The 16,096-nt window shown below is 39.7% G+C and overlaps 1 protein-coding gene and 1 long non-coding RNA gene across 3 annotated transcripts in view; one reads left to right on the top strand and one right to left on the bottom strand.

Annotated features, from left to right (window-relative positions):
- LOC144615400 (leucine-rich repeat-containing protein 37A2-like) overlaps positions 1-16,096 on the bottom strand; it is a 44,455-nt gene that overhangs the window by 12,437 nt on the left and 15,922 nt on the right. For both annotated transcript variants that reach the window (XM_081794781.1, XM_081794780.1), the window contains exons 6-7: positions 7,503-7,574; positions 6,865-6,939 (exon numbers count right to left, since the gene is read on the bottom strand). In XM_081794781.1, coding sequence (XP_081650907.1) covers positions 6,865-6,939; positions 7,503-7,574 — 147 coding nt within the window. The remainder of the gene's footprint in view (positions 1-6,864; positions 6,940-7,502; positions 7,575-16,096) is intronic.
- LOC145715148 (uncharacterized) lies at positions 505-13,194 on the top strand. Its single transcript, XR_014137171.1, has 2 exons — positions 505-587; positions 13,158-13,194. It is a non-coding gene; the product is annotated as an uncharacterized LOC145715148 (long non-coding RNA).

Genomic DNA, 16,096 nt, shown 5'->3' with positions numbered 1-16,096 from the left:
CTGGTCAAAGCCAGCGATAAAGAGCAAATCTTAAAAGCAGCCAAAGGAACAAAACCACACATGACACACAGAGCAACAAAGATATAACAATGACAACATATTTCTTGTTGGAAATAATGTAAGCCAGAACTCGGTGGGGCAACATCTTTCAAGCAGTGAAAAGGAGAGGGGGACCAAATAGCTATCAAGCTAGAATTCTATACCCAAATCTTTCAAAAATAAAAGCAAGACAGACTATCTGAGACATACAAGAGCTGGAAGAATTCATCATTAGCAGGCTTACACTGTAGAAATGCCAAAGGAAGTATTTTTTTAAATGTTTATTTGAGAGACAGAGAGAGAGGGCACGTGCAGTATGCGTGTGCAAGGGGGAAAGAGCACTGAGGAGACAGAGAATCCCAAGCAAAGCCCAACGCGGGACTTGAGCTCACAAACTGTGAGATTATGACCTGAGCCAAAATCAAGAGTTGGATGCTTAACTGACTGAGCCACCCAGGTGCCCCTAAAGAAAGTATTTTTAAGCAGAAGGAAAAGGATAGCAGACGGAAATGTGGATCCACACAAAGGAATGAAGAACATTAGAACTGGTAACTATATAGGTTATGATTTCACTTCACTATATGTATGTATATCATTTCACTATATGATTTCACTTATATGTAGAATCTCAGAAAAAAACAAACAAACAAGGGGTGCCTGGATGGGCTAAGTCGATGAAGCATCCTACTCTTGATTTCGGCTCAGGATCTCAGGGTCGTGAGATCGAGCCCTGTGTCAGGCTCCACACTCAGCATGGATTAGATTAAGATTCTCTTAAGATTCTCTCTCTCTCTCTCTCTCTCTCTCTCTCTCTCTCCTCTGCCCCTCTCCCCAACTTGTACACTCTGACTCTAAAATTAAAAAAAAAATACACCAAAAACCATAAGATACCTAGGAATAAACCTAATCAAAGAGGTAAAAGATCTGTATGCTGAAAACAATGGAACGCTTATGAAAATAAATTGAAGAAGACAGAAAGAAATGGAAAAACATCCCATGCTCAAGGATTGGAAGAACAAATATTGTTAAAATGTCTATACTACTCAAAGCAAACTACACATTCAATTCAATCCCTATCAAACACCAGTATTTTTCACAGAGCGAGAACAAACAATTCTAAAAGTTGTATGGAACAAGAAAAGACCCCGAATTATAATGTTGGGAAAAAACAAACAAACAAAGCTGGAGGCATCATGATTCTGGACTTCAAACTGTATTACAAAGCTGGAATCATCAAGACAGTGTGGTACTGCACAAAAACAGACACATAGATCAATAGAATAGAATAGAGAACCGAGAAATGGAGCCACAAATATATGGTCAACTAATCTTCGATAAAGCAGAATATCCAGTGGAAAAAAGATAGTCTTCGCAATAAATGGTGTTGGGAAAACTGGACCGTAACGTGCAGAAGAATGAAACTAAACCACTTTTTTACACCATACACAAAAATAAATTCAAAATGGATGAAAGACCTAAATGTGAGACGGGAAACCATCAAAATCCTAGAGGAGAACACAGGCAGAAACCTCTTTGATCTCAGCTAAAGCAACTTCTTACTAGAGACATGTCTCCAGAGGCAAGGGAAACAAAAGTACAAATGAACTACTGAGGAGTGCCTGGGTGGCTTAGCGGGTTGAATGCCTGACTCTTGGTGTTGGCTCAGGTCGTGATCTCAGGGTCGTGGATTGAATCCCGCATCAGGATTCTCTCTCCACTTGAGATTCTCTCTCTCCCTCTCTCTCTGCTCCCCCCCATGCATACATGTATGTGTGTGTCCATGTTCTTAATTAATTAATTAATTAATAGGGGCACCTGGGTGGCTCAGTTGGTTAAGTATCTCACTTGGCTCAGATCATGATCTTACAGTTCGTGAGTCTGAGCCCCGTGTCAGGCTCTGTGCTGACAGCTTGGAGCCTGGAGCCTGCTTCAGATTCTGTGTCTCCCTCTCTCTCTCTGCCCCTCCCCTGCTTGCACTCTGTCTCTCTCTCTCAAAAATAAACATAAACAAACAAACAAACAACATTTTTTTTAATGAATTATTGGGACCTCATCAAGATAAAAACCTTCTGGGGCACCTGGGTGTCTCAGTCGGTTAAGCTTCTGACTTCAGCTCAGGTCATAATCTCACGGTTTGTGAGCTCGAGTTCCGCATCGACTCTCTGTTGACAGTGCGGAGCCTGCTCAGATCCTCTGTCTCCCTCACTCTCTGCCCCTACCCCACTCTTGTGCTCTCTCTCTCAAAAATAAACATCCATGAAAAAAAGATAAAAAGCTGTACAGCAAAGGAAACAATCAACAAAATTAAAAGGCAACTGATGAAATGGGAGAACATATTTGCAAATGACATAATCTGATAAAGGGCTAGTATCCAAAATATATAAAGGACTCAACACCCAAAAAATCAAATACATAATCCAGTTAAGAAAAGGGCAGAAGACATGAATAGACAGTTTTTCAAAGAAGACATCCGGAAGGCTAACAGACACATGAAAAGATGCTCAATATCACTCATCATCAAGGAAATACAAATCAAAATCACAATGAGATACCACCTCACATGTGTCAGAATGGCTAAAATTAATAACTCAGGAAACAACAGATGTGGAGAAAGGGGAACCCTTCTGCGCTGCTGGTGGGAATGCAAACTGCTGTAGCCACTCTGGAAAACAGTATGGAGGTTTTTAAAAAGTTAAAAATAGAACTACCCTACAACCCAGCAATTGTACTACTAGGCATTTAACCAAAGGATACAAAAATGCTGATTTGAAGGGGCATGTGCACCCAATGTTTATAGCAGCACTATCAACAATAGCCAAAGTATGGAAAGAGCCCAAATGTCCATTGATGGATGAATGGATGAAAGATGTGGTATATATATACAATGGAGTATTACTTGGCAATCAAAAAGAATGAAATCTTGCCGTTTGCAACTACATGGATGGAACTGGAGGGTATTACGCTAAGTGAAATTAGTCAGTGAAAGACAAAAATCCTATCACTTCACTCATATGATGACTTTAAGAGACAAAACAGATGAACATAGGGAAGGGAAACAAAAATAATGTAAGAACAGGGAGGGGGACAAAACAGAAGAGCCTCATAAATATGGAAAACAAACTGAGGGTTACTGGAGGGGTTGTGGGAGGGGGGATGGGCTAAATGGGTAAGGGGCACTAAGGACTCTACTCCTGAAATCATTGTTGCACTATATGCTAACTAATTTGGATGCAAATTTTAAAAAATAAAAAATAAAACAAGGTAAAAAATAAACAAAAAATAAACAAAAAACCAAATGAATGAATAAACAACAACAAAAAAGAGAAAACACTTGTAAATACGGAGAACAAACTGGGGATATGGACAAAATGAGTGAAAAGGGTTAAGAGGTACCAACTTGCAGTTATAAAATAAATAAGTCACCAGATGAAAAGTACAGCATAGGGAATATAGTCAATAATACTGTAATATACTTATTGTGGTGAGCATTTCATAATGTATATAATTGATCACTGTGTTGTGAGCATTTCATAATGTATATAAAAGATCACTGTGTTGTACACCTGAAACTAATTTAATATTACATGATCTATATATACTTCAATAAAAGAGATAATTGAGGGGCACCCAGGTGGCTCAGTCAGTTAAGCATCTGACTTCAGCTCAGGTCATGATCTCATAGTCTGTGATTTCAGGCCCCACATCAGGCTCTGTGTCTACAGCTCAGAGCCTGGAGCCTGCTTCAGATTCTGTGTCTCCCTCTCTCTCTGCCCCTCCCCCACTTGCACTCTGTCTCTCTCAAAAATACAAAAATAAAAAAAGATAACTGACTATTTAAACAAAAAAAATAATATGGTGTGCTAAAAGTAAAATGTATGAAAACAATAGCACAAAGGTCAGGAGGGGAACAATGGAAGTACACTATTTATTGTAAGGTTCTTATACTATTCATGAAATCATATAATATCATTTGAAGATAGACTGTGATAAGTTAAACATGAACACTACAAACCATTAAACAGCTACTAAAATAACAAAACCTGAGTTGTAACTATTTATCCCCCCACCAAAAAATAATAAAACGTACTAAATCAACCCAAGAGCAGGAAGAAGAAGAAAAAGAAAAAGAAAAGAAACAAAGAACAGATGGGATACATAGAAAAGAGTAGACAGTAGCTTTAAATGTAAGCATATAAATAATTACATTAAATATAAATGGTATAATCACCTAATTAAAAGATAGAGTTGTCATACTGGATAAAAAAGCAAAAGCCAACTATATGCTGTCTATAAGATTCATCTTCAATACAAAGATATAAGTAGGTTAAAAATATGGAAGAAATTATGCTTTGCTAACACTAATCAAACGAAACCTTGAGTGGCTATATTTACTATAGGACAAAGTCAATTTCAAAGCAAAGATATTACCAGGGATAAATGAGGTTATTCCATTGTGATAGAAATGTCAACTATTAGAAAAGACATAACTTAAGAATTTATGTATCTGATAATAGAACTTCCAAATATATTAAGGAGAATAGGAAAGAGAGACACATAAGCACTCACTTATAGTTGGAGATTTCAATATCCCTCTCTCAATAATTGACAGAAAAAATATATAGAAAATGAGTAATGATACATCAGACTTGAAAAATACTACCAACCTACTTGACCTAGTTGACATTTATAGAATACTCCACACCAAATCAGCAGACTACATATTTTCTTTCAAGTGGACACATAATATTTATCAAAATAGGCCATATTCTCATCTATTACCAGAATTCATTGGCTATAAAACAAGCCTCAATAAATTTAAAAGGATTTCAGTCATCCAACATATTGTTCTGTGACCACAATGGAATTAAATAACAAATTAACAGATCTGTAAAATCTCCAAATATTTAGAAACTAACCAACACACTCCTAAGTAACCCTATTGGTCAAATAAGTCAAAATGGATATTAGAAACTATTTTGTACCAACTGAAACTGAAAACACAACATGTCAACATGTGGGATGTTGCTCATATAGTATTCATCTTCCCCAGTGTCCACTTTTAAGAAACTAGAAAAAGAAAAGGAAATTCATCACTGAGTAAGGAGAGAAAATGGAATGATAAAGATCAAAGCAGAAATTTTTGAAAAGGAAAACAAAAATAGAGAAGTCAGTGTAATGAAAAGGCACTTTTTAGAGAAGATAAGTAAAACTGATAAACTTCTGGCCAGATTTATCAAGAAAAGACAAGAGAAGACCAAATTATCAATATCAAAAATGAGAGGAATGACATCACTACAATTCTACAGATACTAAAAGGATAATAAGGGATTATTATAAAATACTTTATGTCAATAACTTCAAGATGAAATAGATTCCCTGAAAGACATGAACTACTCAAAAAAATAAAGTATGTAATTTAAGTAGCACTATTACAAAAATAAAATCTGTAGTTTAACACTTTCTCACAAAGAAAGCTTCAAGCCCACATGGCTTCACTGGTGAATTCTAGCAAACATTTAAGGAAAAAATAATGCCAATTCTGCACAAACAGTACTAGAGAATTGAAGAGAGGGGAATACTTCCCAACTCAATTTTAAGGCCAACATTCACCTTATGAAAAATAGATAAAGACATTAGAAGAAAGGATAGATAGAAGATCTCATATACTGCTGGCTGGAATGCAAAATGGTACATCCACTTTAGAAAACAGGTAAGCAGTTTCTTAAAAAGTTAAATATACACTCAGCATATGATGTAGCAATCCTGCCATTAGGTATTTTACCACCTGCCCCCCTCCCCCAATGAAAACATATGCTCACACGAAGACCTGCATGTAAGTGTTTTAAGCAAATTTATTCATAAAGGCCAAAAAGCTAGAAACAACTCAAATGCCCATTAACTGATGAATGCATAAACAAACTGGTATATCCTCACAACTGCAATACTACTCGGCAATAAAAAGGAAATGAACTACTGACATGTGCAAAAACATGGATGAGTCTCTGGGGTGCCTGGGTGGCTCAGTCACATAAGTGACCGACTTTGGCTCAGGCCATGATCTCATGTTCCGCAGGTTCATGTCCTGTATTGGGCTCTGCGCTGACAGAGCCTGGAGCCTGCTTCGGGTTCTGTGTCTCTCTCTCTCTCTCTCTGCCCCTCTCCTGCTTATGCTCTCTGTTTCTCAAAAATAAATAAACGTTAAAAAAGTTAAAAAAAAAAACATGGATGAATCTCAAAAGGATTATGCTGAAAGGATCCAATCACAGAAGACTGCATACTGTATGATTTCATTTATTTATTTTTTTTAATGTTCATTTATTTTTGAGAGAGAGAGAGAGATGGAGTGCAAGTGGGGAAGGGGTAGAGAGACAGGGAGACACAGAATCTGAAGCAGGCTCCAGGCTCTGAGCTGTCAGGACAGAGTCCACTGCAGGGCTTGAACTCACAGACCGCGAGATCATGACCTGAGCTGAAGTCGGACGCTTAACTGCCTGAGCCACCCAGGTGCCCCTGGTATGATTTCATTTATAAGACACTGTGGAAAAGGCAAAACTATAGGGACAAAAATTAGGTTGGTGGTTGCCAGGGCTGGTGGTGAGAAAAGGGGATTGGCTGCAAAGGCACATAGGGGCCTTTTGGGGTGACAGAAATGTTCTACGTCTCAAATGTGGTGGTGGTTACATAACTACACGTTTGTCAAAACTCATCAAACTGTATGCTTAAAAAGAGTAAATTTTATACCTCAATAAATCTGACTTAAGAAAACAATAAAACAAATCTAAGTAAACAACTAAGTGAAAATACACATAAGAAAAATCAACTTACAGTGTTTCCAATTCAAGGGTCATCATGAGGAGGCTCTCAACTGTTGTAAGTGACACCTGTGTTGATCCCATGTCTCTGAAGGAGAAAGCCCAAACATGCGTGATTTGAACCCAAGGATAAAAATTCTGTACCTAAAAAGATACTTAACAACATGTGATTACTTCAATTCTGGCTTCTTTGTCAAGTCAGCTCAAGAGTTTTCTTGCTATGGACAATAATTTCAGAAAGCTCCCAATGAAGACATTTTATGTGCATCATCAAATTAATCACCTTGGTGCTCAACAGTACAATCCTTTTTACTCTTATCCTCATTTTCATTCTCAGTTGCATCCACCTCTCTTGATTAGTCTTTTTTTCTTTTAATATACACCTTACTCCACTTTCCACTTTGAGATAAATGGTATTTCTACCTACATCTACAAGTCCCATGTCTGTTATGTGTTCTTCAATACTACTCCTTCCTCTGCAGGCTATCTTGCCCATATACGTTTTTTCTTTGCTAATAATGCTTATTTCAATAACCCAGTTAAAATTTAAATTACGACTTTTTAACCAAAACGCAAAATACTTAATCTTTTGATGACAACAAAAAAGATCAGAAATCATCTCATGAGCCATGAGATTGTTGCAATACTTACAAATATTTTAATGCTGGCAACTTAAAAAGATAGGAATCTTCAACAGTTGACAGAGGGTTACGACTGATAATTCTGAAAAATGCAATGGAATTAAAATTATCTGCATTTCCAGTAATGACTACCATGAAAGTTTATGTTCATTTTGGGTGTATGGAACTGGAAGGTGAAAACTAATCATTTTCTGCCTTTGCCTATAAATCACCCTTAGATTCTGTAAAGCACTCTTCCTTTGGGAACTACCCAGCTCTCTGGACGATAAAGTGGAGAACAGAAAGAGGAAAAAAAATTTTTTTTTTTTTACGTGGACAGCAAAGCAAAGATATGCCAAAGAACTTTTTGGGCTGAAAATCCTAGAAGTGACTATGCTGGTAGGAAGCCCAGGCTCTGTAGGAAAGACTGTTTCTAGTGTCCTCTATAATTCTAGGTGCTTTTCCTTTATCTCTAGAAATGTAAAAAATTCCACAGTTTAAAACACCCGGTTAAAGACAAAAATAGGACCAATTTCTCAGTTTGGGGGCCAAAGACAAAGGGATTAATCTAAGAGGAAATGGTGAAAGCTATACCCCCACCATGTGTATTCTCCTATGACAGCCTTTGTTAGGTGGCATATGATCCCGTTTCCTTATCCATCTCCTGGACTGCCAGCTCCTTGAGGGCAGGGACCATGCTCTATTGTCATTTTTGTCCCTGTGCCTGACAGAGTGCTTGTTATTTACTAGTTACTTAGTGAAGGCTTGTTGAATAAATAACATTTTGTCACTGTTTGACACAAGTTTTTATTCCAAAATGCCGAGTAGATTTTCTTCTCAGTTCTTTACAGCAAAAATAAAGTGAAGGAAACAGGAAGAAAGAAAAGAAAATCTGCCTTTAAGTTGACTCTGCTCAAGAATCATCACTGTACTTTTGCAAAATTATAAGGATAATCATCACAACCAATACTATTGAGCTATAGGGCATCTGTGATCAGCATTTCACATTTAAACCTCACAATAACCTTATGTGATAGATACATCATTACCCCATTTTACAAGTGAGGAAACTGAAGTACAGAGAGGTTGTATAATTTGTCCCAGTTTGTCAAGCCAGTCAAGAAGCAGAGCTGGAATCTGAACTCAGTTCTGACTCCAAAGCCTGTATTTAACTTGTATGAAAAAAAAAGGGGGTTTAAAATAGCCGTTACCTTAAACTTAACTTTGAGAGCATTAAATATAGAAACACTTTGCTGAACTTCATCTCTCCATCTGGGAGAGCTTCTCTAAGAATTACATTTTCTATTTTTATTCCTTTCCTCTAATCATCTCCCATGATTAAGTATTTAATTAGCCTGTGATCATTGAGACTTTAGAGATTTCATTTTTTATTTTTGTATTCTATTTTTTGAGAGAGAGAGTACAAGAGTATGAGTGAAGGAGAGGCAGAGGAAGAGAGAGAGAGAGAATCCCAAGCAGGCTCCATGCCCAGTGCAGAGCCTGACATGGGGCTTGATCCCATGACCGCAAGATCATGACCTGAGCCGAAATCAAGAGTCAGGCAGTTAACTGAGCCACCCAGGTGCCCTGAGACTTTAGACATTTTAAAGCCCTGTTACAGGTGAATCAGTGAAAATGAGAAAGGAAGGACGTCTGAAAATTCATCCTTCCGTAAAAGCAACAACAACAACAAAAACTAGCAAAAATGGTCAAAATCAACTTTCTCAGAACTTTGGAAATTTTAACCAATGGGCTTGCAGCAACCCGGAGAGCATTTATTAAAGAAAAAATTACTAATTTCTATGAGAACAGTGAGCTCTGTTGTTTTAACTTGTCCTCAACCTCTGCTCTCCATCCTGATGGTAGCCTTAAAAATTGCCCACATCCCAGGGGAACAGAATGGAGCTGAAGTTCCTTAAAGCCTCATTCCCAAGGAACAAACTGTCATTGTTTTACCTGTCTAGTGGGGTCCCTAAAAAACTTCACTTGAAAGCCTTGCCCTTGACCTCACTGAGAACTGCACAGTGCTAAAATAGCCTCTTCCCAAGGGGCATTTTTTGAAAACAATTATAGATAAATGTTTTAATCTGGCAGCTATGTGAGGCAATTGATAACAAGACAAAAAATAGCCTAAACAAAAAGCCTAAAAGGAAAAAGCTGAGAAATGAGATGTCCATAGGGACTTTGAAATGCTCCAACATCTTCCTGGGTAACTAGAAGACCACAAGACATATTCCTGGGAATGTAGAAAAAAAACCTTAGCACTAATAAATGAGTTCAGCAAGGTTACAGGACACAAGATCAATATGTAAAAATTAGCTTTATTTCTATACATCAGCAATGACTATTCCAAAAATGAAATTAGGAAAACAATTCCATGTATAACAGTACTCAAAAGAACAAAATACTTAGGAAAACATTTAACCAAAGAAGTGCAAGAATCACACTAAAAACCACAAAACGTTGTTGAAAGAAATTAAAGAAGATTGAAATAAATGTAAAGATATGCCATGTTCACGGATCAGAAGACAATAGTGTTAAAATGGCACTATACCCCAAATTGAACTGTGGTTTCAGTATAATCCCTATCCAAACCCCAACTGACTTCTTTCCAAAAATTGGCAAGCTAATTCTAAAATCTGTATGTCAATTCAAGGGACCGAGAATAGCCAAAATGATCTTTTTAAAAAAAAAAAAAGTTTATCTATTCATTTTGAGAGACAGCGAGCATACACACCCGTGCAGAAGAGCAAACATGAGCGAGTGTGAGTGGGGAAAAGTGTGAGCAGGGGAGGGGCAGAGGGAGAAGGAGAGGGAGCATCCCAAGCAGGCTCCATGCTGTCAGTGCAGATTGCAACACAGGGTTCCATCTCACAAACCATGAGGTCATGACCTGAGCTGAAATCAAGAGCCGGCCACTTAACCAACTGAGCTACCCGGGTGCTCCAAAACGATTTTGACACAGAACAACAAAATGGGAAGACTCACATGCCCTGGTTTCAAAACCTACTTCAAAACTACAGTAATCACGGTGTGGTACTGGCAAAAGAACAGACATGTAAGTTGATGGAACAGAACTGACAGTCCAGGAACAAATCCTCACATTTATGGCCCACTGATTTTCAACAAGGGTGCCAACACCATTCAACGTGGGAAGACTAGTCTTTTCAAATGATGCTGGGACAACCGTATATCCCCATACCAAATAATGTAGTTGGATTCCTACACTTCACACCATATATAAATATTAACTCAAAATGAGTCAAAGACCTAAATGGAAGAGCTCAAGCTATAAAACTCTCAGGAGAGAAATCTTTATGACCTTGGATTTAGGCGCCAGTTTCTTAGACATGACACAAAAAGCACAACAAACCAAAGGAAAAATAGATAAACTGGACTTTATTTAAAAATAAAAAAACAACCCAAAACTATCATATGTCTGATACAAGTCTAGTATCCAGAACATCCAGAATATATAAAGAACTCTTAAAACTCAGTGAAAAGACAAATAATCAAATGTTTAAATGGGTAAAGGATTTGAAGAGACATTTCGCCAAAGAAAATACATGAATGGCCAATAAGCACATGAAAAGATGCTCAATGTCTTAGGTCATTAGGGAAATATAAATCAAAGCTACAATGAGATAGTACTCTACACTCACTAAGATGGCTATGATCGAACAGAGAGACAATGATAAGTGGTAGCAAGATTTGGGGAAACCAGAATCTTCATACATTGGTGGGAATGTAAAATGGTGTAGTCACTGTGGAAAACAGTTCGGCAGTTCCTCAAAAGGGTTAAATATAGAGTTACTACATGACCCAGCAATTCCACTCTTAGGTATGTACCCAAGAGAATTAAAAACATATGACCACACAAAAACTTGTACATGAATACTCATAGCAGCATTATTCACAATAGCCAAAAAGTCAAAATAATCCAAATGTCCAATAACTCACGAATGGATGAACAAAATGTGACTGGAGCACCTGGGTGGCTCAGTCGGTTAAGCATCTGACTTTGGCTCAGGTCGTCATCTCACAGTTCATGAGTTCGAGCTCTACATCAGGCTCTGTGGTTTTGGATCCTCTGTCCCCCTCTCTCTCTGCCCCTTCCCCGCTTGTGTGTGCTCTCTTTCAAAAATAAATAAACATTAAAAAAAGGAATGAAGTACTGAAACATGCTACAACCGGATAAATCTTGAAGCCAACAAGCCATGTGAAAGAAACTAGACACACATTTCTATGAAATGTCCAGAATAGGCAAATCCATAGGGGCAGAAGGTAAATTAGTTGTTGCCAGGGGCCTGGGAAGAGGGGAGAATGGGGAGTAAAGGCTGATGGGTATGGTATTTCTTTCGAGGGGGGCGATGACAATGTTCTGGATTAGCAGTGATTATTGTCTATCAAAGTATACCATTGGACTATATACTTTATAATGTTGCATATTCTATTATGCGGACTATATCTCAATTTGAAAAAAAAAAAAAAAAGAACCATGTTGTGATAAATAGAGAACCAGTTGCCAGAAGATCAAACACGTTAGTAGGTGGAGAAAAGGGGAGCGAAGACTCAAACTCTTCCACGCGGAGGTCAGAGGGAGTTAGCGGTGCGGCTGGGAGCCATGCATTTTTGTTCTTGCCTTGGAAACTCCCCTATTCTTCCTATTCCAGCCCCTTCTTCTACGTTTTTTCAGGCCCATTAACATGTCGGGTTTGTGTAACACTAGTTAATATCCAGTCAGACAATGTTATGAAGAGAAAGAACGTGAGTGTCACATGTCTGGTTAAACACAGTTCCTCAACCTTGAGGCTCCGAATGTCCTTTGGCTTTGAAAACATAAAAATGGCATTAATACCTACAAGCTTACTGGCGGGCTCTGTGCAAGTAACCTCTTCCACGTGTGTGTCTTCCCCTGCCCACTTCTCCACCCCCCCCCCACCCCGCCCCCCTGGCTCCCTATTAAGAAAGACTATGAAGAATTATGCAGCCAAAACAATTTAGTAGTTTGTTATCCTTCCCCCCAACTATCTCAGTGCTCTACCCCCACTGTCCCCCCCTCTTTCCTGGTAGCTCACCCATGGCCTTATACCCATCGGCTCGGTGCTTCCTCTTACCCAGGCAGCCCTCCTGCTGAGATGAATGCCCTGTGTTTATCTGTAGTGAAAACAAAATACAGGCCACTCCAAGTTATCCTATCTCCTCCTGTCTTTAGTGCCGCCTTCTCTTCATGGAGCTATTGTGCCCGAGCCAAGGGGAGAATGAGAACTGACCCGACAGGTTACATCTGCTGGACCGACAGCAATTGTCTTTCCACAGACTGCGATACGCACGAACGGTGGACGCTGCACTAGACATCATCTCCATTTCCGTTCAATTCCCTCATTTTACAGATAAAACGTGTGCTGACTCAGTCTATTGGCTTTTGGATATTCGTGGGCTTATCTTTATGGGAGTAAAACATAACAACAGTTATCCTCAAAGACTGTCTCATAATCAAAGTTGAAGAAATACTGTTCTAGATATTTTTTTGTTTTTTAAAAACTCTATCTTATTTGAAGAGGAAAACTCAAGTATTTTTGCAAAAGCTTTCCGTTGCAGAGCAACGGGACAGACTAAAGGTAGCTCACAAAATAAGGGAACATTTCTTACGTGTTATTTTTTTTTTCTCCAAATTCTTCTACAGAGGTCCAGACAGATGGGCTACGTTTCCTTTCTATTAACTGAGGAGACAGAGAAGACTTGAGGACTGAAGCTTGTCACCACTGTCCTGAATGTACTGAAATCCTAACAGCTTTGGCTGAAAAAATGTCCAAAGCAGGCAGTGAAAATACATTTCAAATAGGACAGACTCCAAACTCTCTATGCTGGAATCCCAAGGCATGGAGGGAAAACTGGCTCCTTGGAGGAAAGCAGTTGAAGAAATAAGTAGAGTGATCTAGACCCTATTCCAGTATGTTTGAAGTACTTGGGGATAGAATAACCCCTTTCCTTTATTCATCTACATAGGTCCATGAGCCATGAGAACATGACTCCCCATGCGAAGCTCCTCAATACAAGACATCTAACGGCATCACGTAGATCCTCTCTCAGGGGTTGGGCGGGGGGAGGGGCGAAGCCTAAAGAATCTGAAATGGTGAGCCCATGTTTTAATTCAAGTTCTGAGAACAGCCTTGAAGAGGAGTTTCTGGCAGTGAGGAACAGCCCAAGAAGCAAGGGCCCCGGAATCAGGCAGACCTAGGTCTGAATTCTGGCTGTCACTTCCTGGTGAAGGGACTTAAGTAACGAACGTCTCCGAGTCTTTTTAGCAGCATTTACCTCATAAGGCAACTTGAAGATTAAAGGAAAGAGCATGTGCAAAGCACCTAGCATAAGGCTGGGCACAGAGTGGGTGCCTAGCAGTGACGATGTGATATTTGCACCAGGCGGTGAGCAGGAAGCCTGGGGATGCCCATAGGTGGCATGGCCAGGAGCTCCCGAAGCATAGGGAAAAGGAGCTCCCTGCTCGAAAGGTCCTATTCCAGTGAGAAGCTGACTCCAAGGGACGACGCCCAAAAGGCCGGTTGTCATTCAGGTCCTACCTAGTGCCAGGGAATGCGGAATTGTATTACTCGCGAAGCTTCTTAAGTGGTTCTGTCACTTATTGACAGTGTGAACCTAGGCAAGTCACCCGATGTCTCTGAGTTTCAACTTCCTCATCCCCGAAATGAGGATGATACTACCTGTATCACAAGAGTTGCTGGAAAAACGAAAATGAAGTGGCGTGTGAGGGGCCACGTCCGGAGCATTTCCCACGTGCCAGGCTCTATTCTAAGAGTTTAAGACACACTGTCTTACTTGCAGCACAAGCGAAAGGTCTTAGCGTAGTGCCGGAGCGCAGTAAATACCTAACAGAGGTAGGTATTAAAGAAATGATATGGGGCAGAGGAGCAACTACCATGCTTCCCAGAGAAAGAAGATGCCTTGGCATATACGTGGGAAGAATCAGAGGCAGCTGGGAGAAGAAAAGTAACAGTTGGGTATGACTATCGCAAAGCTTCTGAACTACCACACACGGAAAATAATAAAAGTTACCCTAAATCACCCCAAAAGGACAGCCCTGAGTTGTCATCTTCATCCTTAACGTTGATGCCTTTCTGAATCTGAGAAGAAGCTGCCAGGATTTCCAGTACATACCAAAAAGCGATGACAATATCCTGAAGTGTGTCAACTTGTGTGGGCACGCAGCCGTCTAAAAGGAAGCAGATGCCAGTTGACTGGGGGAGCGTTAGGGCGTCAATGTGACTGCGGCTCGACTTTGCCTTCAGAGGGTGGCCACACCTACCTCAACGATATTCTCAACAATAATTCAAAAGGGGTAAGGCTTAGATTTTCCTTATTCTCCCTTAGAGCTTATGTTCTTGGCACAATACTGATGCGCCACAGACGAGCCAGCATGTGAATGTGCTCTATCCCGATAAGGTACAGCCTTTCTACATCGTAGAGTCCTTCGGCTTCTAAACTCATGGAGCTCGTACTGTTAGAAGCAATGAAGTGAATTTTTTAAAATAAGCCATCGGTCTGCACCTGTGTAGGTGAATGAAGGAGAAGCACTTTAAAGTCAGGAAAAAAAAAAGTATACTTAACATTTAGGATTATCAACCACTGTTGGTTTTCCATAATATATTTCATTCCTGATTTCATCTGAAAGAAATAGGATTATTACTACCATTCAAAAAGTGGTACCTTATTAATAAACTCTTGGCATGGCTTTGAGGTGGATTTCAGATTCAAAATAGACTTTACCACACCGCTAACGTGTTCACTCAGTGTTTATCAATAACTTAAGAGGCTTCATTCAAAAAACTTACTGAGATAGAATTACCTGAAACCCAGGGGTGTATCGAGGCCTTGTAGGGTCTGAACCTCATCTACTTTGGGAAATCCTGCCTCATCAAAACATGCAAAATTATGCGTACAGGAACTGCGAGGGTCCCTCCCAAGACTTTGGAAGGGGCCTATGTAAGTGAGAAGACCTGAAGTTTAAGCTTCAGTCAGTTCAAGATAAATCCACCTCAGCTGGGGCCCAAAAGGTTTACAAACTTATTTAATGCTGGAGAAAATATTGTTTCAACTTATAAACACCCCAGTAATTAAGTCACATAGGTAATAACGTGACTGAATTCACGGGATGGCATCTCCCTTGCGCATGCTCTCTTTCTCTCAGAATAAATAAATAAACGTTAAAAAGAAAAAAGAAAAGAAAAGTTTGGCCCCAAACAAGGAGCCCAACCTCCAATACACACTTACTGTACTGTGATAATTTTTTGGAAGTTAACTGTGAATTCGTTTTAGTAGTACAGCTCTATTCAAACCACATTGAAAGGGCGGGCCTACGCCGGCTGACTCCATCTTGTTCTGTGTCCTTCACCTTGACCACACCTCCTCCCCTTGAGTAACCCCCCCCCCCCACCTGCCTAACAGCACTCTTCCCCAGGACCCTTCCCCAGCCAATCAGCTGAGGCCACAGCCATTACCTCACCAACTGCCCCTAGGCCCCCATAAAACCTTTGTCCTTTTGAAACTGGCTCTCTCTCCCCGGTATCTCACCTCTGCATCAGTGCAGGTAGGGGATTGAGCTCGAGC

This window comes from Panthera onca (assembly GCF_046562875.1).
Source record: "Panthera onca isolate mPanOnc1 chromosome E1 unlocalized genomic scaffold, mPanOnc1 haplotype 2 h2.Chr16_ul_3, whole genome shotgun sequence".
Lineage (NCBI taxonomy): Eukaryota > Metazoa > Chordata > Mammalia > Carnivora > Felidae > Panthera > Panthera onca.
The sequence above is the reverse complement of the archived record's forward strand: the minus strand, read 5'-3'. Positions and strand labels throughout refer to the sequence as shown.